Source organism: Teleopsis dalmanni, chromosome 1 (assembly GCF_002237135.1).
Source record: "Teleopsis dalmanni isolate 2A chromosome 1, ASM223713v2, whole genome shotgun sequence".
Classification (NCBI taxonomy): domain Eukaryota; kingdom Metazoa; phylum Arthropoda; class Insecta; order Diptera; family Diopsidae; genus Teleopsis; species Teleopsis dalmanni.
In genome coordinates, this window is record NC_051846.1 from 15,486,400 (window position 1) to 15,512,168 (window position 25,769).

Consider the following 25,769-nt stretch of genomic DNA (forward strand, 5'->3'; position numbering starts at 1 on the left):
AGAGAGGACTTTAAGAAAACCCAGAAATATCGGATCATTTAGAACTCAAGACTTGGACCATTAATTGTTAAAGAAACCAACATATATAACAAAAACTTAAAATAACATTATTAATAAATGAACATATAAAATCAAATAAAAACAAAATATGTATAAGATATATGTTTAGTCATAGATTGTCTATATTTGTTCAAAATTGTCAAACAAAGAAATAATCAAAACGTCAAGTTTCAACAAATCATCAAAACGGATAACAATAGTACTTCCGTCGAAAACACATACTTCATACTGATGAAAGCTAACTGATGTTAGCCCAGTACTAACATCCATAATAATTGATATAAGATTTAATATATTATAAAGAATTTTCTACAAATATGATTTGATATATGTCTTTAATAGTAAAATTTATGATTTATTGTCATGCATAATCACAAATTTTAATGACTTTAATTATGTTCAACAGATTTAGATAAAAAAGAAAAAAAATTTTTCTGTATTATAAACTTATTGCCAAATGATATTTTTAATACTAATTTCATCTAAAAATCTTTTAAAAGATGACAGTGATTCACTCTCTTCATTTTCGTTATTTTATCTGATGTCTATATTTATTTGAATATAGAATTAAGACAAGAATTAATATTAGAAAAAAAGAGGTTTTTCAAACAGTAGTGAACTACAACAACAACAATACATTTTATATTATTTTAATTAATTTAATTTTTAGCTAACTATACAGTTGTTTCGAGTATTGCCAAATACTCATATTCGTAATTAATTTTTTGAGACTGCAAGTACCAGGAATCGAACTTGGGTCCTGCCAAATTTAAAGCTCAGAGTCAGCGCACCTTAACCAACTGACCCAAAGCCGTACTTGACTTTTATGTTCACACATTTTTCTGGAGTTTTGTTCATTTGCTGTGAAAGTTTAAAATCATAAGAAAGATGTAGAATAATTGAATTAATTAATTATATTTTTATTTTTAATTTTTAAATTTCAAATTTTAGAAAAAAATTAATTTCATCAGGAGAAGTATATTTCGTTGTTGATTGAGTTAATGACAATAATGTTATTCTATGTAATTCACTAAACTTTAGCTGATATCATATTTTAATAAAAGTTCTTTTACAAATCACGCCAGCCCACATCTGTTTGGGTACACTGACAACCGACAACCGACAACCACAAACGCCTATACTTCAAAAACAAATTAAGTTCATATTGCGATATCGCGATATCGCACAGTAAGTGAAGTAATTCACACACATTTTCAAATTCAAATTTGTATGCAAATATCGGTAAGAAAAATAATTTCTGGTTTTCTGGTTTTCTGTCTTCTGAGCGCCACAGCTCCAGCTCAGTGTTTGGTTGCTAGCAGGATATGCAAAACCACAAAATCGTAGGCCCATACAAGAAGTCGAGTTGTTGCAGAAGTGCGTGGCTCGTGGTTGGGTTTCAAATTGTGGCTACCGTTCACCACCAACACCAAAAATCGTTTTAATTTCGTTTTGAATGCGTTTTGATCAGAATTTCATCAACATCGCGCCGTACAATAATCGGCTCGGCGTCTTGTGCTTTTATTCAGCAAAAGAATAAAATTATTCAAATCGAAAACATGCATTGTTACTCATACTCATATGCATTCATATATATGAAATACAAAACAAAGATTATTTGAATAATATCTCAGTTCACTATTCAAAGTCAATGTGCGCATTAAACAAAAATCAAAAAAAAAAAAGAAAAAAAAATTACTTTAATGTGAACCCGAAAAATGTAGGCGTTTTTTCTGCAATAAAAACTTCGATGAATGAAACGATTTTAGATTCATTTACACATTGAAATCGATTTCAACACCGTTTTTGGTTAAAACCACTTTGTGTATTGGTTTGCTTTGAGAGTTATGAGCTTAATTACTTTGAATTTGAATTTACATTAATAAACAATAATAATGTAGAAAAGATTTAAATACTTCTTGTCTGGAAACTAGAACAACAAAGTCAATGAAATACGCTGCACTTTATCCGCAAATTAAAATTTCTTTAAAAGTTTATTAAAAATTATATATTGATAGTAACAGCTATAGTTTGTCCCTTTATTGATATTTAAATAATTTTTAAATCTGAATTTTTAATTATAAATTAACAGAAAAAAATTTAGAGTTGCAATATGACAATGTGATTTCGTCTGTCCAACTTAATAATATATACTCGTTGAATTAAGAATATACTTTTAAAAATTCACAAAAATTATTTTGAATATTGAAATTTTTAAAAGCCTTATTAATATTTTTTAAAAAAACTGCTTTAGTTCGATTACATAAATTTCAACTTCTTTATTAAGTAATCAACATATCTGTAAAGTGTAGGTTCTACAGAATAATAATCTAGTTTTAGATTGTTGTTATAGATTTTTTCTAATGAATCCAAAATCATGATTTCAAAATATGTTTATAAGTAAATATATATTATTTTTTTTACTATTAATTTAATTTATTATTGAGAAGAAAATTATAAAAAAATTATGTAATTTCGATTTAAAGCAAAAATTGTTCAAATAATAATAATATTATATTAATTATATATTATATATAATGTTATATAAATATAAATTTTTTTTGTCAATTTATAAATTATGTATTGTATCTTTCATTTAGAAACTAACAATAAGTGCATTAAATTTTAAAACTTAATTTATTTTTTCCCTAGACCATTGCTTTGGAAAATACTATTGAGACATTAAATAATTTAAAATAAAATTAGGTTGAAAATTAGCACTAAAATTAAATAAAAATTTAAATCAAATTAAAAATCAAAAATATATATATTAATTATATTATATTATAATATAATCATAATTATATTAATAATTGATATCACTCTATAAATTATTCAATAAGAATCTGAAACTGGATTGATTAAAGATATTCCATGAAGCATCAATAAACGTATGAAAGTAATATAATATATAAATTTTTAATCAAAAATAAAGACTATACTGAACTAATAGGAGTACAAGTAAGGAGCACTAAATAAATACAGACGACTATTTGAAGATAAAAATGTTATAATAAAATGTGCGGCAATGGCTGGTAAGTAACATACCAATAACTGCAACAACCAGTAAAATCAAGTAAGCGAGTAAAATCGAGTACCTTTTGACACTCGCCCATAGCTGTCTTATCCGGCTCCACGATCTGCCCACTGACGTCTCCATCCCCATTACTCTTTCTGAAGACTTCAATCAAGCCTTGCGGCACAAATACTTGTCCCACTAATTCGATGAGTGCGACAGTAATCTCCACATCATTCCCCTTTATAATCGCGGCTTTCGTGACCCTAGGTATTAAGCCTATCTGTTCACATCTCTTCACATCATCTCACATGATTACTGGAATGAAGTTTTCTCAATGCTGTGGAAATCTCAATTCATTCCTAAGAGGTAGTTTTAGTGGGTTCAAGTCTCACACTGTGGCTTTCGATGCTTTCCTCCTGCTTGAAAAAAAAAATAAAAAAATCAAGCAATTTTTCTGTTAAGCGCTAGTTATTAGTTAATTGTAATTGTTAGTTAATTGTAGTTAGTTGGCAACTTCACAAATAATGTAATCATATGTTATTAAAATATATAATTATTTCCAATCCGAACTTAATTGAATAAGTTCCTTCTCTTGCCTTAAATACCTTTTTAAAATGCATTCCGCTCCGTTCAAAGATATGTTGAATGCGCTACTGACGAAAAAGAATTAGGTGTTGCTTCGTAGCACAACTTCAAGTTGTTTTTTACTTTGCTTAATCTAATAGTGCTTATTGTATATATAATAATTATCGGAATATTGCAGAAATCATTTATTAAATATTTATTATTAATAATAATAATAATAATATAATAAATTCGTCATAAAAACTGTTCATTTAATATATAATTAATTGGCAATAACAATTGTATTTTCTCATGCTTTCAAATTAAAGCATCTAATGTGATCAGCAACAATAAACCAATTATTTTTTAACTAGCTCTAACGAACTCTAGTAAACTATAAAACATGAATATGAATATTTTGTAGATGCAATGATATATGTGAGTTACGATCAATTCAATTACTTCATTGTTAATAAGCTTCAACACACCCCCAACGGATTTATTCTCTAGTTAGCATTAGCAATATTAGAACGTACTGTGTACTGTACAAAATTTTCATTGGAACACTCCTTAAATATATTCAAAATTTGATTGAATCATTCTTTGATTTGACAAATTTGCTGAGAGTTATATTAGGTTACGAAAAATGATAAAAAAAATTAGCTTTACTTTGTTATAATCTTTGACAGTAAATCTCATAAATAATAAAATCTATATTGGATTAAATCCATGATGTGTGTCAAATTATAATTAATTAAAGATTACTTCTCCAAATTTAAAAATCAGAAGTGAAATATGTTAACTCTTGTGCAATAGCATTTGCACAATGATTAAATAAATATATATTTTGTTAAATTTTGTTATCATACGTATGTTCCCTAACAATATAATATAAATGCTAAGATTAGGTAATAAGAGAAAATTGCTTGGAAGGAAGTTGTTTTTTAAATGCAAACTGAATTACAAAATGTTAAAGAAAAATCTACGCAAAAATACTTCTAGTCATGAATTCATAAAACAAGTTTTAGTGAATTAAGTTTAATACTGACTTAGATCATGTTTAAGTCATCAATTTTCTATACTTCATTTATACTTAACCCAGTTTTAATTGGATACTTAATACGTCTATGCTTTCACAGGCCCTCAATCCTTTTGTGGGTTAAACTGGGCCAGTACAAAACAAATCATCAAAGAGAGGGAAAATCATAAGCGGCTGGAGTGCTGCGAAGACTTCCCAGAGCTTAGACAAAACAAAGCACTGATAAAACCGTAGTCCTACAAAAACATTTTTAAATTCTCAAAATGTAATTTAAGGTTGATAACGGGTTTTATTACAGGTCATTATGCCCTTTAAAAACTGCGATTATCTGCTAATTCGAATTGCTGATTATGCCTCGAAATGAGAAAACTACTATGCATATTCTTTGTGACTGTCCAGTTTTAATAACGCACAGAAGAAACTTGTTGCATATGGAATTTCTGTCACCAGAACAGATTAAGAGCTCTTCTCTAGAATTAGTTCTAGACTTTGTTCCCAAAGCTTTAAAGGGCTTTGTGTAATCAATTGTGCAATTGGTACAATAGGACTCTTCTGGCCGTAGTACCGGCTGCTGGGCGATTTCACTTCAAAGCTTTAATAACAATAATAAATCGTCGATGTACTTAAACGGTTTCCGATATTATTATAGCTTACATTTGATGTGTTTGAAAAAATTTCAATGATTTTTTCAAAAGAGGTAAGTTTTCTTAAAATTTTTGATTAACTTTTTTAATTGTTCATATAATAATATCTTAAAATGTTCTGAACATTTCATGTTAAGAAACTTTTAAAAACAAAAAGCTTTCTCAACAAAAATTCCCAAATTCTTTTAATATTTATACGACTATGACATACGTAATATAATAGTATATTTTCATTTATGTATGTCATGCAAATATTTCTTTTAAAAATGTTTTTAAATAAAATTAGTCAACATATAAAAACTTTTTGAATTTGAAAAATATTTGTACAGCGGTGAATAATAATTAAATTGTGCACTAAAATCTATTGTGAATTATATTTGCACAGAGCAACACTGATTTCACAAACGCATCGGCAAAAATATCAATGAAAAAAAACAAAACAAAAGCCGAAAGCACCAGAAAGAACATATTGCATTAGCTTCAGTGGGAAGTTATAAGCGGTTAAGAGCTATTCCAGTTGATTGATTGTTGTACTTAAAAAAGAATTAAAATGAATGGTGGAAAACATTTTGCAAAAGGTTTGTGTTATGTAAAAACTATTAATTATATAAAAAAGCCAAAAATAATAGGTTTTCATTTGCTAACTCAACATGTCTTTAATGCAAAAAAAGTATGACGTATTAAGTAAGGAATTTCGTTGTTGTTTTTATCAAGTTTTAAATCAAGAAAACCACTCCAAAGTGGTTCAAGTGCATAATTTGTATTAAGTGAAAACCACTTTAAATTGTTGATAAATTGCTTATATACAAGAAAATGATTATAAAAATATATAAGTAAAAACATAAATTATTTTCGAACATTAAAATATGTTACTTTTTTTTGTTAAAGGTTCTCAAAAGCCGGAATTACCCGATGATGGTATGCTGCGTTTGTACTCCATGCGATTTTGCCCTTATGCGCATAGAGTGCATCTTGTGCTTGATGCCAAAAACATTCCATACCATACTATTTTCATTAATCTCACCGACAAACCGGAGTGGTTGACTGAGTTCAGTGCATTAGGCAAGGTACCAGCTTTGCAGCTGACTACAGATGAGGGTGCACCCGCGCTTATTGAATCATTGATTATAGCGGAATACCTGGATGAGAAATATCCGGAAAAACCATTATATCCAAAGGATCCACTTAAAAAAGCGCAAGATAAGATATTAATAGAACGTTTCGGTGCCGTTGTGTCACCAATGTACAAGGTTTTCTTAAGCGGCAATGAGCCAGGAACTTTACTTGAAATTTCCAAGGGTCTTGATATATACGAGCAGGAGTTACGCAGCAGAGGCACGCCATTTTTCGGTGGTGACAAACCCGGTATGTTGGATTACATGATATGGCCATGGTGTGAACGCTCGGAAATGTTGAAATACTTATTGGATGATAAATATAAAATGGATGAAGAACGTTTCGCACAATTGGTAAGTTTTCGAAAAAAATGGATTAAAGTACTTAACATTTTCTGTTTTCTAGTTAAAATGGAAAGATTTAATGATCAACGATGCTGCAGTTAAGTCCTTTTATTTAAACGGTGAAACACACGCCAAATATATGCGTTCCCGCCGTGAGGGTCATGCTGACTACGACATGCTCGTGTAAGATTTAGCATTTACCTTTTTGCACATCGGTAATACTCGGTGTTGGGCTTCATGCGCTCCAAACATTATCTTCCAACTGTTATACTCAAACTGTTTTAATGTACTCAAAGAAAATCATTTAATCAAAAGTTTAACTTAAAGTTAATAAATATGATACATTAAACTAATACGCATTTGTATTTAATATTTATTTTATTTATTTATGCATTTATATTTTGTTACAGAAACACGAGTAAACGACAAAGAACTTGTTGAAGAGTTCCGTTTCTTGGCGCAGTACCGTTCTTAACTGGTAAGAAACATGAAGTGGGAATATTTCCTTGTGAACTGTTACTGCAACAGTTATTTATTGAGAAGCTAATTTATCTACTATATATAAGATATATCTGTTGTTTATATACTCTTATGTTATTTGTAATTTTATAATAAATACAAAACATACATTTTTATACTTGAAGCACAACTGCTTATTTATTCTAAATTAATAAATGTCAAGTTATCGAAGCAGAACTACCAATTATCCATTTATCTACAAATGAAAGGAGTTAACATTGAAATATGATATGTTATAGATATGTGTTTATTGGTTTCTTAATGTTAAGCCCTTCAGTCACTATAATATTAGCTTATATTGAAAACATATGTATAAAAAATATATCTACGGGACAAAAAATTATGCTGACCTTCTATTTCACAATACTACTATACAATTATTTATCATACTTGAATATATCGTTTCGTGTGTTATTCTACTTTAGGTCTTCATAGTTATCGCTTGGGATAAAAATTGTAGCGTTCAGTAAGGCCTCAAACATTACTATTCACCAGCTAGAAATTGTACAAAGCTAGGCTCTGAGATGACTTCAAGGTACTATAGTACCTTAGGACGAATGACATCCTCAGGGGCCTCTAGATTGATTCGATTCAAAAATATATAAAGGGTAGACCCCTGAAATTAATTACGAAAACTGACAGGCTTACCAACACCGCATTATCGAATCTCAGAATGCTTACAGGCTCCTTGGGAGGTATGTAGAACTGAGGTCATTTATGGTTTGGTTTGATGAAGTGATAAACAATACTCTAGTCAAGACGTAGACTGGGGTTATGAAGAAATCCCGCAGTAAATAGAGAGTAAAAGTGCTCAATTGCACTGAGTCGACTAGCCTCAACATTTATGTATGTAAATGTATGTAATTCTATCATAAGTAGATTTCTGAGAAGAATTTATGTACTTATACTAGTATTATAAATACATATAAGGTTTTTAACAATATTTAGTAGTATTTAGATGTACAATAATCCCACTACCGCGATATAGGGGGAATTACTGTAGTTTCGTAATTCGGTATTCGGTGAAGTGATAAAACGAAAACCAGTCCTCTAAACGCCACTTCTTAATTCTTTGTGAAATTGTAAAACTGAACTCAAGGCAGCAGATTTAATCTCTGTTTGATTTGTTTTCTTATTTAATTTCTATTCCATATTAATTAGAGTCAACTGATGTTTTTATCAGACCTAATGGCTTGGTAATATGGTAGGTAACTCAGGAGCGTTAGAATTTCACAAAATTAAATACAAATATAATACAAATAAAATTTTATCAGTCTACCGAGTAACGTGTACATCTGAATATATCTATTAGTATATATAGAAGTTATGAATCGAGTAGATAGTACTAATTGGGGAAAATGTTTTTTTTGTTTCGAGTCTAAAGACTATAAATCCCAGGTAGGTGTTTTGTTATATTACAGTTATGTTATATGAAAAACATTGGTATAATAATTTAATTAACTTATTTGAAGTAATGACTAAAATAAAACACTTTTAATTCAATTTGAGGCAAAAATATTATATCATTTATTAAAATTAATTTAGCATAAATGCTAGCGTAAAATTTTATAGTTTCGATAAAAGAATTATCGTTTCTTTAAATTACTTTTTAAAATACTTTTGTTGACGATAAATTGTAAATTTTTTAATTTTAATAAATTTCAATTGGAATCAAATTTTCGTCATCTACACACACACATTAAGAACTTTAATTAGAGAAAAAAATCGTTTTTATTTACATTAATTTGTGTTGCAAAATTTTAAAACTTTAATTCATAATTTTAATTTATAAATTTCTCACATCAATAATTAGTTTAAAACTGCTTAACTGCTACGATAAATTTAAAATCTTAAAACACACATAAATCTGAGTTCCAAATTGGTTCAAAAATAGTACCGACAACCGAGCGCCACAGAACTTTTCAGTATTTCCTCAAAAAATGGGCACCGTTGTCAGCTTTGAAAGTGGGGGTTTCTTCGTTTGCTTCGATTTTTAATTCGATTCATTTAATTTTAAAAAATTAATTCGATTTGTTTTCGTTTCAAATTTCAAATTTCAAATTTTGTTTTAATTTTGATTCTCCTGGAACGACTTAGGTAAATTGTTGCTTCTCACTCCATTTTCATGTCTTAGTAAATGTCTTAGCTCCGTTTTAGTTGCTATTTTTGTGCGTTTACGAGTTAAGCGACGAAGTGCATCAAGCCTGTGTGGAGGCCGAGTTCAATTGCTCTGAAAAATAGAAATTGTTTTTAATAAAACTCATGGACTAATATTGACAGGAGTATATATATAATACACAACGACTTCACATAAAATAACTATAAATATGTTAATAAATTCTAATGGCATAAGCTCAGCTCATTGGAAATGAGAGAGAGAGAAATTTTATGGTGCTCACTGACTAGGAATTTTGAACATGAATATCCTTATTCTAGCCAAGAAACATCTTATGTTTGTTAGTTGCGAAAGGCAATGTCTTTAATTAATTCACCTTTAAGCGACTACCAAAGAGCGATTAAGCAGGTCAGTAACATCAAAGGGGTTCCGGCTTTTGATTCACAAATTCAACTGTAGTCTTTGAAGTGAACCTCTTTTTATTGAATTTGTTTTGTCTAATTTGCAAGTTTTGTCTATAAAACACTAAAATAATTCTCTAATTGGAGATTCCTCCAAAACCCATGCTTTCTAAGTTCTTTGTATAAATCAGGAGATACCCATTTATAGAACTTTATTGCCCTTAGAGCAGTCGATTGATTTAGTTATGGGGATAATGAAATTATAACCAAGTAGATAAGTCTATAAGACGATAATCGTAATGTTTGAAGGTATGACGAATGATACATAACTATAGATTCTATATTAAGTGAATGGTCTCTCATTCTCTAACAATTTTTTATTTAAGTTTTATAAGTTATTTTATGTATCATTATAGTGGTGAAAATGCTTTCGCTAATATATAATAAACTATCCAAGTAGTATCTTATTTATTATTATTAACTTACCATTTCTTGTACTCGTGGCAGTATTACCTGGTGACAAGGATCTAGTCGCGTGAGCGCTACTATGAGTGGAATTTGTACCATGAGTGTGGCTACGTTTGTGCTGCAACAGGCTGCTATTAGATGAAAACTTCTTCTGACAAATGTCGCATACACGATCTTGCTGATCAGTGCTATAGGGTCGATTTGAAAATTTTTTGTGACTTGATGACTGTTGCTGGTGACTGTTGGAAGCAGTAGAAGAGCTTGTAGTGGAAGAATTGTTGCTATAAAATATAATTATAATGGCTTATTATAATGGTTATATTTAAACATCTCTAAAATTATGGACAAATATTTAAAAAGATAAAAAATATATTTTATATTTTATGTAATTTTTTACTAACTACAGCAGTTTACGGTTAAGAGATGTTGTTATTATTGGGCATAAATAATGACGAAAATTTCTATTTCGAATTTGTTTATTAATGGAATCCATACGTGAATTAAATGCTTTGATTACTGTCTTTTATTTAAAGAATGTGGAATACAGCCGTCAGTCTATAACGTTATCAACGCCGGTCAATCAAACATTTTGTTTTCATTTGTCACGATATTTTTTACATTTTTTACAGATCGCAGTACGCTTTAGGTTGAAAAATAATGTTTTAGTGTATATATTCCACAAGTAGCCTTTAATAAAGACTGCTTCATTGGGCACCTCGAATCTTTATGTGGATTGTTAATATACTCATTGAACTAATAAATTTATTATATATAAAATCTACCATTTTTAAAAATTGATTTGTAAAGGACTTCTTTTAAAAGGGTATTGTGCAAATGGGTTATCCTAATGGGTGTATCTACACTGGATAAACTTTGGTAAGATTTTTTCACACACTATCACTGGAACGGAAACGAGAACTCTTTTCTTAGTGTTCTCATGCGAATTCTATAAAAAGCTGAATAGACGCCGATTTAGATTTGTAGTAATTCTATCAATGGATTTCAATTTAGTATTGTTCTGGATATTAGCTCCAGTTTTTATAACATTATTCATTTCGTAATTATATATAATTATCAAGATAGTTTAAAGTTAAATGATCTTCAGATATTAATATGTGTATATAATACATAAGCTTACGCTCATCACCTTTTTTGTTCACTGTCCTTTTTATTGTTGAAGATAGCTAATTCTATTTCGGTGTGCTGGTTATTCATGTGGCGCACCCACTCAGCCGGAGTTTCAAAAGAGCTGTTGATATGTAAGACAGATACGAACTTCAATGCATGAAATAAAATAATTATAAGTAATTGAACTTACGTGGAACATAAATCACAGAGAAGTGTTACGTGGTCTACATTGTTGTCGTGTTGCTATAAAATGTTATTCTTAGTACATACTTAGTATAGTAATAATAATATACATATGTATACATATTTACGTATATAATCGCTGTCAGTTTTATTTTCAACTTACCGATACTCTTCTACGCTTTTTTGGCACGAAAGTTTTAGCTAAAGTATCACCATTGGATGTAGAAATATTGCTACTTGTCGCTGTGCTAGTAGCTGATGGATTATGAATGATGGGTTGAGTTTGTGCGTGAGTTTCGAGATGACGGACCCATGTTTTTGGATCATCAAAGGATTTTTTGCAAATTTCACATACTAATCGTGTAAATGTATCATAATCATTTTGTGGCCTGGGCGGTTCTTCTTCATCCGCACTATTTGTCGATACTGTTTCTAGTTTTACTGCGGTATTACCTAATGGAATTTTGAAATCCAATGGTTGTTTCGGAGAATGAATTGGCGTGTTTTGTCTATTTATAATATCACTACTATTTTCACTTCCACCTGGTGTGGACCAATCTGCCGGTTCTTGCTTAATAGGCAAAAAGTTGTGCGCATGTGGTGGTGTGAGTCGGGGAGCCGCCGATTCTACGAATTGTTTGTGACCAGTAACAGCTTGATGTTCATAATGTTCAGATGTGTAATAATCTCTAACTATATATGAAGTAATTATTTTTAAAATACTTATGCTTTATACTCGTATATACACAAACTACAAACCTCGATCCTTATCACTCTCTCTGCGTAATCGCCGTCCATAATACATATTATTTTCATCACTGTCACAGCGCTCATCAGGAGGTGGTTCTATGAAATCTCTATCCAAACGGTCACTTGACATACGTAATGAAGACACTGCAGACTCTCCACTATGAACTCGTTGACGATTCCGTATATGTTCATTTTCTGTTGGTATAGGGCAACTGCTGCAGCCCACTTCATTGCATTGTGCTATATTACCCACAACAGGAGGCAGCGTTTCATGTTGATTTGCTTGGTAACAACATTTATCTTCTGGATCTATAGCTACATCTTTATTAATCGATATACCACCCGAGTGATGTTTATTAAGAGGTGCTAGGAGACCCATTTGTGAAAGTTTAGGAGATTTAACTATAACTGGACTATCTTTCGGCATTACAGAGGCTCCTAATCCGCGGATTTGTTGCTGGTGAGCATGTTCAATGGAATAGCGACTACCACAAACATTGTTGTCTCGTGCACATTTATTTGAAATGTAGATATCACTAGCGTGTGTGTTAGGAAGCTGATTATTATTGATAAGTTGCAGTGGTCGATTACCATTTGTGCCATAATTATTAGTTCCTGCTGGATCTCTATGGTGGGAGTTTGGTGTGCGACACAAGCCTCTTATTTTTAAAATTTCACCTCCACGTAAAACTTCACTTAAGATATCATTAGACACTGTTGCTTCACCACTGTACATATATTGTACTAAAATTTGTATTGCGCGATGGCTTAAATCCGGTGGAAGCACAACGTAAAGAACTCCATTGGGCGCGGCAATAGGAGCTGTTTCAAACATCGTTGCAAAGAACTGTTTATAAATAATATTTAAAAACACAATAAACCTTATCGAAATTTTTATAAAACGTACTTGACTGCATGAACTAAGTATAAATTTGTGAGCCGATATACCCACTGTAGGAATGCCATTTTCTGAAGAACTTCCACTGGCACAATGACTGCTTGAACTATAGAGAACTACATCAGCAAACTTTTCGTTTCTAGATTTAAAACATTATGGGGAACAATTAATCATATTGTTGATTATTCTAATAGAGAACTTATATTAATATTTACTTATAAAGCGTTGCAACAGATGAATTCAAATAGGAAAGATGGGAATCCCATTTAAGGTGGTAGTTTTCCGCTGCCATTGTAAGTTTGGCGAAATCTTTTTTGCCTCTGTGTTTAATTCATTTATATTTTTTGTAAAAGTTAAATTGTGCTGAAAATCATTTAATATAATATATTTATATAATAATATAGTATAATTAGTTAATGTGTCAAGCATAAAGTAAATATAATAAAAACAATTATAAAATGTTAGTTTTATATTGCTGTATGTTATTATTATTTCCTTAAGTAATATCATTCCTCCTCATAAGACTGTAGGCCGGAAGTTATACAATATATTATATATTGTTTTTCTGTTTTGATTTTCATTTCAAATAAAGCGTATATCACCAGTCATATATCATATTGATCATATTTGTGTGAGATTAAATTATTAAGTACATTGTATAGATTGAAGTTAATACGAATTATGGTGAAACAATTTTCGACATTCTGTTTATTATAATTAATTGATGTGATCATCTGAACATCTATTTCGATAAACTGAGTTTTTTTTTCAAAATATCACGAGACGAAAACTTAAAGTCTGAAGGATACTATTTCAGTACGTAAATTATATGAGAATTATTTATAGTACATTGGCAACCCTCCAAGTGTGTGTTTTGTGTCTATTGTGAATGTGTGAATTGACAGTACAACAAATTCGCTCAATGCAAAATAACTTTACAATCCGAATAGAAGCGCTTATGTCGGTTATGAAAACAGTTGAGAATAATTTTTAAATTAATATTATTTAAATGCTACAAATATAATGGAAACTGGAATTGAATTCGATCTAAAATTAATTGAATTTGTGAAAGCAAATCCAATATTATACCAAAGAGAATTGCGAGTTACGCCATACCAATGTATAAAAGAAAAAACTGAAATTTGGAAAAGCATTGCAGTCTCACTTAAAACAAATCATAAAGAAGTCATAATGCGTTGGAAAAATTTGCGTGAAAAGTATCTAACTATGTTAAAAAATGAAAGAACATCGAATCAACCAAAAAGTCCGACGAATAAAGACCCTTCAGCAAAGACGAATAATGCTTGGCCACTGTATGAAAAGATGCATTTCCTACTAAAACACAACATATGTTATGGGTATATCAAGAATTAATCAATCTAATAGGATTTATATAATTATTTTGTACTTTTAGTTTAAACACAAAGAGCGCACAACAAGATAATAAAAAGAATACAGCTGTTATGGATGCTGAATTATTAAGTGAAGACGAAGATATTGCAATACAAGAAGCAATGGAGGAGCAAGCAATTACTACCAGTGATAAAGTAAAGTTTGAAAATAATGCAATGTCAACTGCAGGACAAGCCGATAGAAACATGTCCAAAAGTATTGAAGCGCTTTTTGCCACTCTTGAAGGAAATAATCGGAATATAGCTCAAAAACGCATATTGGAGTATCTATGCAAATGTAATCTCAAAGCATTGAAAAATGAATCCATAGAAGACATTGTTATTTAATTCAAAGTTTTTAGTATTATTTTATAATTGTATTCTTTTGTACCTATGTAGCACTTAGTTTTGTATGATTAAATTAACGTTTTTAACTTTATAAAGAATTTTGAGTTATAGGAGGAATTCAAAATATAAATTTTACTAATACGATATCTCAATATTTTTTGCGTCATGTAAACGTAGGCAAAATTGTTTAAAAATGGTTTGTATACGTAATAATTATTACGGAAAACAATGGATCTTGTTATTGTTGTGACTTGGCTCATCATTTTTGTAATCAATAGTGGTGTGGTGAGCAGCACTTGGTTATTCTGGAGACGAAATACTATGAGATGTGAACTCGATCGTGCTTATAACATAGAAGAAACCTTATGAACTGGTAAAACAGTTGTCTAAATTTCCAGTCCTAAACTTCAATTAAATAGATTTAAATGCGTAGGCAAGCACATTCATTCCAAAAAGTTGATTATGGATGTCAATAATTAATAATTATATTGTTTAATCTTGTTCATGGTTCCTTATACTATGAAAATGTGCATGTGGTGTTTATAGCAGTCGGAAATGAGAAAAACTGACTATGCTAAATTTTAAATACGTCAGATTAGAAGTGGCACAAAAAGATATGAGAAGAGAATTATATTGGCAAGGTGACAGCAATAAAGTTCAAAACACACTTCCTCCTGATGTCTCCAGGGAAGAACAATATGCAGTAAAAACCACTAGCCTGATTTATGCCGAAATATAGCCAATGTTAAGCAGTTTCTTGTTATACATCAATTCCCAACGTATGCCCTAACTGCACCATACACCAATTTGAGCCCTTATGATCCTTGGCTCCAACATTACTAAAATAATAAGGTTTCTTAGAAAATATTCGGATTTCTTTATTAGTTTATATTTCGTATACAATTTGAACTGCAAGTGCCAGGCTTAGAACTTGTGCCTCGTTGGTGTACTGCCCAGTGTTTTCTCAAAATAATTCGTGACTCACTCCAATGATAACAGAAGGATATCGCATACTATTGTAAGGCGAATGCGCTTTGCAAACAGTGTACCTTCAGAACACATTCGATATATCTAAAAGGTTTGAACTATCTTTATTGAGTAATTTAATAGAAAGATGGCAAGATTCCATGAAATGTAGACATCCGGACGAAAGTTCTTAAATAAGATAAAAGTAAGCATTTCTTCACGTCGGAAAGATATCAGTTTTATTATAAGTACAAAAATTAGTTATTGTCGCTTGAGAAACCATGCTAGGAGAAACTTCTTGCGCTATTTGGATTAAAAATGCTACACTTATTTCCGAGAAAATTGTAGTCCTCTAAAGGTCTTATTTTTTCAGAATATCTCACACTTTATAAAAAGCTCCAAATGCTTTTAAAATCCTAAAAGATTAATTGTTATAACCTAACCTAACAAAATATTTTTGGGTATTCTAACATTGGGTTCTAACATTGAAAAGATCCTTCGAGACTTATACAAAAATCCAAAAGGCAAATAGATCTAAATGGTTTCTTGTGATTGCTGTTATAACTTAACCTAACAGAATATGTTTTCCATTAATAAACAAAGCCTTGCCGTTCCATTTCTTAAAATAAACGTGATTGTGTGTACTTTAAGTCAGCAAATGAAATCAAATCAAAATTCAATATATGATGTGAATAAGTCTAAATAGTCTATATTAATTCTAAATATTTTTTACAATTTTAATAAGAAACACATTTTCTTTCAATATGTATTCAAAATTAAAGTAATTTTGGTTAAAAGGATGAACAGTACGGAGATAATAGCATCCACATTCAGATCCAAAACACCATGTCACCATATAATTTTTTTCGAAATATTGCTTAAGTTTACACATAGATTACAAAAATAATATTTTTAGTTATTTTTGTATGTGAGATTTATTATTTTAAAAATGTTTCGACTCAAAAGCCTAACATATGCTGGAATAACTCAACAAGAACAAGAACAAGAAGATTGAGGTGAAGTAATTTTAATAGTCGATTAAAATTGCCCACATAAATATTAGAAATTATTTTACACATGTAGTGTTTGTTATTGTAATTGATTTTTCTTATTGGAAAATATCTATCAATATAAATAGTAATCATAACCACGCCCACATACACAAGCATTTATCATGATGACTTTTGATAATGTAACGCATAGCATTGAGCTTAATACGTCGAAATTGTGTTATTCGCTTCATGCCCACTATGGGTAATTCAGTGTCCTACCCACGGAGTTCACCTCTTTACTACACCACACATAAACCAACTCACAATTGCAACCACTTTAGCACCAAATTATCGATTGATTTTATCACAAAAATCAATAAACAAAAATAAAATGCCTTAATCCTATTGCAACGTATAACGTATCATTCAATAACTTTTAAAGGCAGTATTTTTAATGATAAAAGGAAAAGTTTATTTAATAATTGATTTTAATTAAACTCTTTCATTTATGCTGAGAAGACGCACTTTAATATTTGCGCCAATTTTCTACGCTATTTCTTGGCATAAACACAATAAAATTCGCATCGAATTTGCATTCGAGCTGAAATCAATCACATACACACACACACACACTCTTCTCCTTTCATTGGCTTACCTTTGTTCGGGCAGAAGAAATATTAAATTAAATTATTTATTAACTTTTAATGCACTTTCTATATTTATAATATTTGATTTATATATTTGATTATTTTTAAACAATCCAACACGTTAGTGCACTTCTTTGTTTCCTCTTTTCTATTTTGTTGGCGCTCACTTCGACAGTCAATCTAAAAATGCTGAAGAGTCCTTTTGAGCGAAAAGCCAAGCAGTAAAACTATGAATTCTCCTATTCGGGCGAGTAAGTTTCTAATGTTTGTGTGTTGGTGCTCACTTGGACGAGTGTGTGCTCAATTACTCACTCGCTCACTCAATAACAAAAACACAAACAAATAATTTGCACAAAATTATATTTTTGTTTGCATGGCTGAGCCGAGCCGAGCCGTACAAAGAACGTTTACGGTTCTTGAACGTAGTGGTTGTTTTTGTTATACATTATTTACGTGTGTGTGTGAGTGTGTAGCAGGGTTTGTTGCTGCATTGTTTTGATTTTACTGAGCGTATTATCGCGTTGGACACGTTCCGATACTGCAGCCACATACTTCTATGGCGTTTTCCTGTCTAAATAATGAATCAATTTCTGGTTTAATTGATAAATTTTATTAATTGTGCTACAAATTTCCAAGAAAATGTGATTTGTCCTATCGCTCTAATGAAAACCTAATGAAAAATGTCCTTTCGTCCAGGAGCCTAATGAAAAACTTTCTCCTCTACTATTGAAATGTCCCTGTTATCTTCACTTGTTTTTACCTCGTATAAAAAGCAACGAAAAAACATTCAATTCAACACAATATTATTAAATTTTATTATAATCTATATTATTTTTTATTTAAAAACAATAAACATGATTTTTAAATTATCTGATTTATGCACATATACAGATTTTTTGGAAAAGAATTTTTGAAGAGAAGAACCGATTGATACATTGCTAAATCAACTATCACTAGCATGAAATATTTATTTTTGACTTCATCACAAGCTGTGCAAAGATGTGAGATGTCAGTTCTTAAATAACGAGTTAAGGAGGCTTGATCATTTTTAAGGTTTTTAATTAAAATACATATATGCCGAATTCAAAAGTTAGATATTGGCTACAGCTGTACCCTTTATGTCCAGAATGATTTTCAGACTGCGAAGTACAGTACAAATATACTATGGATTGATACGTACAAGTTTTACTATTCCATATTAGGCAATACAGATCTCTAAATTTTAAGCATATGAAAGACGCATATATGCTTATATTTTAGACAAATGTTCACGTCCCTTTATGTCGTCAATGATTTTCAGACTGCGAAGTACAGTAGATATTTACTGTCGATTGATAATGAGAAAATTACTCTTGATGTCTAAATATTGCGTTTCACTACTTCAACCCATAAGTAATTTTACATAATCATTTTCGGAGTTTGGAAGAAGTTAGATTTAAAGAAATATCTGCTTTCAAGTCATTGTTTTATCAGGAATACTGCGCAAATGATTCTATTTTGCTGCTTTAGCCTGGATACATCACAGAAAACTGCTATCTTAGAATTTCAATGATTCATATCATATCGTCCTACAAACGTATGGTTATATGTACATTCCACTTAAATTTCATTCTTCAATCTGAATTTCACATATTTTAGAAACGATTTCAGTCTTTAGTCTTAAAATTAAAGCAAAATTTATAACTTTAAAAATCAAAGTCAATATTGGAATTTAAATTGCGATTTAAAATAGGTTATGTTTGATCTATGGTACCGAAATAAAGTCGTTATTGTTATTCAATATATTATTTAAAAAATAATCACAAATCATACAGTTTATTATTATATTCATTAAAATACTAAAAGAATAAATGATCACTTTTAAAATGAAGGTATTCGATCATTTTAATAAATTGATAGAAGTGCGGTACGTCACTCACTTTTAGGCATGTCGAACTTAAAACCACCATACAGACATAATTAGTGTAACTATAAAGATTTTTTTTCTCACTTACACTTTCTTCATATGGTAAGCAATCACTTCTGGTCAAATATAAAAACTACACGTATTTTATTTTCAAATATTCTTTGACCCTCTTCATCATAAGGGCAAACTTAATGTTAATAACTACTCGTACTCATTGGTTCCGGCTAAAGGAATTACGTCGATAAGTATTGCTTCTCACTCACAAGGCGGTAATTTGACCGGCTACACTATACCACATTCCGATCTTCATCATCACAGCATCGTTTCTCTTGGTTTGATATAAGCTATTGGGCACAAATTTCATCAAAATCACTTACTCAACTTTAATAATGTACATTCCGTTGTGAAGATATACAAATGTGATTTTTCAGACTCCGTACTTAGTGTCTGCACATAATAAACTTCGTAATTCTTGGAATTATACCACATTTTTGCAACAGTCTATTTTTCACTTCTGACCACTGTTCACCAATAAATTTTGATTAACAGATATTAAACTCGTGATTAATAAACTACAGTTCTTAGCAGTGGAGCCTTTAGTATCTAATGGTTAAAATCTTTTACTACTTAATTCTAAGTGAAGTTTAACACTTTTTATTTATCAGGAAATAAAAATCGACGAATATTTTATCGAATATGGTTTGTAAAAAGACGTTCATAAATTATTTAGTTTGGTGGCCTGTTGCGCGCTTTCTCTAGTCCGGACTTCTCCATTGAAATTTGACATACCTTTACATTCTCCTTCTCCAAATGCACACTCAAATATATTTGCGCTCGAACGTTGCTCTTAATTCTAACACGAAAACGTCAACGATATCTTTAGATTTTATTTCACGGTCGAAATTACAACTCATTCAATTCAAGCAAGTTGGGACTATAACTTTCCTGTTAAAGTCGGTATTATAAATATATAGTATAAATAATATTTTATTAGGCCAAGTAGTTTTAGTACATATATTCAGTCATTTACGTAACAAAAACCTAACATATTAGGCAATTTATTTCAATTTTGCATATCTAACAATACACACATAGGAAACATTTTTTAAAGATATTTTATAAACGAAAAACAATTTAGTTATTTTTTAGCTAAAGTTAAAAGTGTAATATTCAATGCACAAAATATGTACACAATAAAACTATGTTGTAGTATCATCCTCTTTCTGTTTCTTACTCGTACCTCCTTCCTCATCTAATGGTCTTTTTGTTCCTGCATTACAAGATCGTAACGCTTCCTGCTCTAGTTTTGTTTGGTCTGAAGAAGAAGTACTATTTTTTAACAGTTCTCTTATTAGTATTGTTGCATAGACTGAACTAGGCAAACAAAAATCCAAAAGTAATGCCTTGAAATCTCCTTCTGTGTATGGTAACTTTCCACTTTCACTAATACCTTTCAGTTTTTCTAAATCGGAAGTGATAAGAACGCTTTCCTGACTATTGTAACCACAATATGACCAAGACATATCTGTCGGTTTAATTAATAATTTTCTGTATGAACCAGCCAAGGAGTAAAGTTTCACTTTATGCTTTAACGAAGCTAAGGTAAGTCCATATTCTTTTAAATATTCTTCATACCAACTTGCGACCTCATTATCAGGATATGTAATGTCGTAACCGGGTAATGGGAGCACTACGTCAAACAATGTATAGTTGCCATTATCAATATCTTCTTGAGTTAGGGGCTTCACTTTCAACTTAAATGCAGATAACACTTCTGGTGTCTCAACTGTACTGCTCTCTTCGTTTTTAAATGCATTCTCATCACTATCACATTCCATATTACCAATTGCTGTTGTGTCTGCATCCATTTCATCCTTGTCGCGGTACACCAAATCACCTGGTATGAGTTTTAACCCAAATTCTTCGATTCGTCTCGAAGCAATACGATTGAAAATTAAACTTTGAAGAGAATGTGTATACAGCAATAGCGTATTTCGTGGCAGCTAAGGGCATATAGAAATAAATAATGTTATAGAATAATACATAAATATTTACAAATAATAATTAACCTGTCTCAAGGAATTTGCATAATCAGATTCACCAAACTTTTTCAACCCCTCTAAAATTTTTTTTTCAATAAAATTGCCTTGAATTTTTGCTGCGGCTCGTGCAGAATCGCGATCTTTCCACCATGTTTCTCTTACTTCACGCAAGTGATCATTATCAGATTCCCTGGGTTTTAATATAAGTTCAACAGCCTAAAATTAAACATTCAAATAAGTTCAAAGTACCATATTAGAATAAAATAAATCAATAAATGTACCAACCAATTTGTAATCATTTTTGAGTAAAGCTACACCAACATTATAAGTGGGTACAGAAGCGCAGTTTCCAAATCTTTGTAAACCATAGTAGTTAATAAAACCAAGTTTCATTAGCTCTTGAAGAGAGTACTCAATATCCTCTTTGTTACCTTTTAAATGACGTAAAACAATTCGAAATCTTAAATTCAAAAAAAAATAAGTGAATATATAACAGATTATGGAATGTAAAATGGTACCTGTTGCCTTTTAGGTCACCAAGTTTAAGAACCTTATCACTATTTTCGAAATTACCAACTGTAACATTGCGAAGGGTTTTCACAATACCAAAAATTTGTGACGGTGCTCTTCTTTTGATGCAAAATTTCTGTGTTGTTTTTGCACGCTTATCTTTAGTGCCACAATAATTAATGCAGGATGGAGTCATTCTTTTTCGTAATTAAATAATTATTTAATTGACTATTAAATATATTCAAAAATATACCTCATTTTTGTAGCCAAAGCAGAAACAACTTCACTGGTGTCCATATTTTCCTTGTGTACTAAGAAGTGCATATATTCCCCAGGGAATGTCCAAGTATTTCTGTTTTCTATGTTATATAAATTTAGACTATTTCACATTGATATTTTTTAATATAGAATAATTACCACGTTGAAATTTTTGTTTCGCTATTGTAACAAATTTTTTAGCTTCACCCTCCTCTTCAGTGGTTTTACTCACTAACTTGTTGCTGCTATACAAAGTTTTCACAATTTTATGTAGAAGCGTGCGTTGCTCCTTATTAAAAGAACTAACATCAACTTTAATAATTTTATCGTTTTCTGCAGACGATGCGGCAAGTTCTGCAATATTCTTCCACACATTTTCAGTTATGAGATCTTTGAACTGATCTTTACCTGCATTTATTTCGTCGATGCTCAAATCTAAAGTAAACAATTTTTAGGATAGACAATGCTACTTAATTTCCATTACTTACTATTTGGATTGGGCATTTCTGGAACTTCAAGATTATTTAATGTTAATATTTCATTATTCCAATCAATTTCATTAACATGAAAATCGGAGTAACGAGACTTCAGAACACCGGTAAAGCCAACACTGTTTGTTACATATTCAGTAATACCGACTTGACGTTCATTTATCGAATTTTTTTCCATAAAATTAGAGTCAGTTTTATTCTGACTACTAAAAGGACGTCTTACCTTATTATTATTGTTATTTTTACCTTTAAAAGGTTTCCTGTGTTTATTAAACTGTTTATCCCTCATGTTCGATTAAAATAATAAATAAGGCACATGCAACTTTTGACAATTGGGTACTACTCTCCTATTCACAATAGACAATTATTGAAGAATTAACATAATTAGCAATAGAGAAACATAATTAGAGCAATAGAGAGAAATACTCAATTGTGTGATTATAGCATTCAAAAGCAAGAATATTCTGTTTCTGAGGTTTGTATTTAATTGTCTTTATCGTTATATTAATAGCTTAAATTATTTTATTGTAATTTATTTTATTTATTATAAATATGGTATTCTGGTACTCGTTTTAGAAAATGGTAATTTTTTAAAGCGCGAACTTTATTGTACATTGTATTGTATTATATCATCCAACAAAATTTTTTATAGATGCAACTGTGCAATATGGAACTAATTAATTTTAAATATGGCTGCAGAAAGTAAAAGAAAATTTCGATCAGAATGTATTTTAAGAACTTAATTGATATTATAGTAACCAAAGAATTATTTCATAAAAAAGGTATGTACTATATATAGTCAGTAATAGATAGTCCGATTAATTAAATAAGAAAATGATTATTGATAAAAAGACTGTACTGTTCTATATCTTATGTACATTTCAGATATATTATATTTTCTTTTTTATAAAAAGACAATAGAAAAAAATTGGACTTCTATTTTTTTCAGAAATGATACCTTGTTAAATCACTTTTGGTACAGAAAAAAATTTTAAATCATACTTGTCCACTTTTGGTACAGAAAAAAATTTTCAATTATACTTGTCGATTTAAAGGAAAAGCGTTTAATTTTGTAAGTATTGTTAAAAATAATTATAGATAATATAATAATAAATTAGCATTATTAGAGCCTCTATGAGTTTTTTCTTGCTGATTTTGCCATGCCCGAGGCATATGGCACTTGGGGCCAGATGTGTAATAGCAAACGATGTCGCACAAGTTGTAGAACCAAGTCCGTTTAAGGTATTATTTGTTTTGAAGTACTTTTAGTAAAGCATAACTATAATGGAATGGTTAGTGTCAAAGAATACATTATTCTTTGGTTGATGTTATTAAATTATATTTTAATGTTATTTACTATTGTGAATTTACATATAATGGAAAAATTGTGAACGAAACATAAATTATAAATAAATATTTGTTTTAATGTAGTACTATTCGTCTAAAGTTTCTGTTATTAGTAATAACTATACAATCATCATGGTTTATATACATTTTCCTTCTAATCTAACTGAAGAAGAAGTTATGTTGCAAGCGAAATATCAAAAACTACGTAAAAAAGTACGCTATTTCATTGCTCTTAAAAGCAGATACATATATTGTTGATTATATGTTGACTTATTAAGTATCTATATTTTTTTTTTTTTAAACAGAAAAAGGCTTTACAAGCATTAAAAGCTCCAAAACAGGAGCCGGAAAAACCACTAAATCCAAAACGTACAACTGATGCTCGGGATGCACGTGAAGTGGCAAGAAAATTGATAAAAAGTAAGTCTAACAATGATAGTCTAACAAACTCATGAGCGGTTAGGTCCAGTGCTGCTCATCAGACCTTTCCGACATGCACGTTATAACTAGTAACTGTAATAACATTGCATATTTTAATATTTATTAAGGTGGCGCAATACCTGCAATACAAAAACAGACAAAGCAAGATCAAACTTCATTCAAGCGTCCAAAAGGACAAGAAAGAAAGCGAGTAGCACCAGAAGCTAGCGTTGCAACTTATCAACCATTTTCTTCGACACAAAATGATGTTGCGCAAGAACCTATTATCAGTGAAATAATTAAGGAAGAACCACGTATACAGAACCTTTACCAACACTTTGCATCTGAACGAGATCGAGAGGAACGTGGAATTACTGATAAGACTAATCATGATCCAACGCAACCAGAAAAGCCCCGTGCAGGAAATACAATTTTTGTCTCTGGTAATAAAGTAAATGAAGACTTCTTAAGAAAAACCTTTAACGATTATGGTACTATAATCAACATTTCAATGGAAATTGAAAAAGGGTAAATATGGTTAACGCGCGTTTATGTTTCTATATAAATACAATTTGTTCAATACAATTTGTTTTTTTCTACATATAATAGTCGTGGTTTTGTAACGTTTGCCAAACCTGAATCAGCTGATAGAGCGATTGCTGAAATGCACAGTAAGAATGTTAATGGCATATCACTGCAAGTGCAATTAGCACGTCGTCAACCACAAATCGAACCAATAAATGATGCTTCATCATCTGCAGCTTGGTCATCAATTGGTAAGTTTTCATGACAAAAGAAATTATCTTAGTATTTCTTCGGTTATGGTCCTTAAGTCGCATTTATTCTTTAAGTAAATTGCTTTAGAAAGATAATGTTTACTTCACGATATAATGGTTTATTTGTTACAGCTTCAAGTAAATCACAAAAAGGTACCCACAAAGATCGCCGTGAAGTAGTACAATACGATGAAGATATATTCGATTCAAATGGTATGGATTAAACGGTTGGTAGGTTATTTCGTAATTAAATACGAAATACTGGATATTGTAAGTATGAATTTTACATGTTTTACTTCATTTAGGATGTTTAATTTTTAGATTCGAAACAAAATAAAATAATTGCTTTTTTATTACTTAGAATCAATACTAATTTTGCAAAATAATTAAATATAATTATTTTTTGTTAAAAAAATAAAATAAAAA

General features: G+C 30.2%; 5 protein-coding genes across 6 annotated transcripts; 3 read left to right on the plus strand and 2 right to left on the minus strand.

The window, feature by feature from the left end:
- Positions 1 to 5,647: 5,647 nt before the first annotated feature.
- Positions 5,648 to 7,425, plus strand: LOC119668704 (pyrimidodiazepine synthase). The gene is made up of 4 exons (XM_038078303.1): positions 5,648 to 5,904; positions 6,215 to 6,795; positions 6,848 to 6,969; positions 7,197 to 7,425. The coding sequence occupies exons 1-4, from the start codon at positions 5,877 to 5,879 to the stop codon at positions 7,225 to 7,227; spliced, it is 762 nt and encodes a 253-aa protein (XP_037934231.1). The 5' UTR covers positions 5,648 to 5,876; the 3' UTR covers positions 7,228 to 7,425.
- Positions 7,426 to 9,106: 1,681 nt separating this feature from the next.
- Positions 9,107 to 17,634, minus strand: LOC119669461. Of its 2 annotated transcripts, none has more exons than XM_038079359.1 (9): positions 17,602 to 17,634; positions 13,465 to 13,612; positions 13,259 to 13,388; positions 12,361 to 13,198; positions 11,765 to 12,294; positions 11,609 to 11,661; positions 11,438 to 11,539; positions 10,336 to 10,571; positions 9,107 to 9,535 (listed from the first exon to the last, which is right to left on the minus strand). In XM_038079359.1, the coding sequence occupies exons 2-9, from the start codon at positions 13,539 to 13,541 to the stop codon at positions 9,504 to 9,506; spliced, it is 1,998 nt and encodes a 665-aa protein (XP_037935287.1). In that variant the 5' UTR covers positions 13,542 to 13,612; positions 17,602 to 17,634; the 3' UTR covers positions 9,107 to 9,503. The 2 variants fall into 2 exon arrangements, with proteins under 2 accessions (XP_037935287.1, XP_037935286.1); XM_038079358.1 differs by having other exon boundaries at positions 9,462 to 9,535; positions 10,309 to 10,571.
- LOC119669463 lies at positions 14,164 to 15,097 on the plus strand. Its single transcript, XM_038079360.1, has 2 exons — positions 14,164 to 14,607; positions 14,664 to 15,097. Exons 1-2 carry the CDS (start codon positions 14,273 to 14,275, stop codon positions 14,986 to 14,988), a joined length of 660 nt encoding a protein of 219 aa, XP_037935288.1. The 5' UTR covers positions 14,164 to 14,272; the 3' UTR covers positions 14,989 to 15,097.
- A 2,932-nt stretch (positions 17,635 to 20,566) lies between the features above and the next one.
- Positions 20,567 to 23,143, minus strand: LOC119669199 (pseudouridylate synthase 7 homolog). Its single transcript, XM_038079013.1, has 7 exons — positions 22,798 to 23,143; positions 22,469 to 22,744; positions 22,305 to 22,410; positions 22,060 to 22,248; positions 21,827 to 22,001; positions 21,569 to 21,757; positions 20,567 to 21,502 (listed from the first exon to the last, which is right to left on the minus strand). The coding sequence occupies exons 1-7, from the start codon at positions 23,087 to 23,089 to the stop codon at positions 20,699 to 20,701; spliced, it is 2,031 nt and encodes a 676-aa protein (XP_037934941.1). The 5' UTR covers positions 23,090 to 23,143; the 3' UTR covers positions 20,567 to 20,698.
- Positions 23,144 to 24,214: 1,071 nt separating this feature from the next.
- LOC119668151 (negative elongation factor E) lies at positions 24,215 to 25,768 on the plus strand. Its single transcript, XM_038077570.1, has 5 exons — positions 24,215 to 24,360; positions 24,453 to 24,567; positions 24,696 to 25,095; positions 25,177 to 25,343; positions 25,476 to 25,768. Exons 1-5 carry the CDS (start codon positions 24,280 to 24,282, stop codon positions 25,565 to 25,567), a joined length of 855 nt encoding a protein of 284 aa, XP_037933498.1. The 5' UTR covers positions 24,215 to 24,279; the 3' UTR covers positions 25,568 to 25,768.
- The last annotated feature ends 1 nt before the right edge of the window (position 25,769 follows it).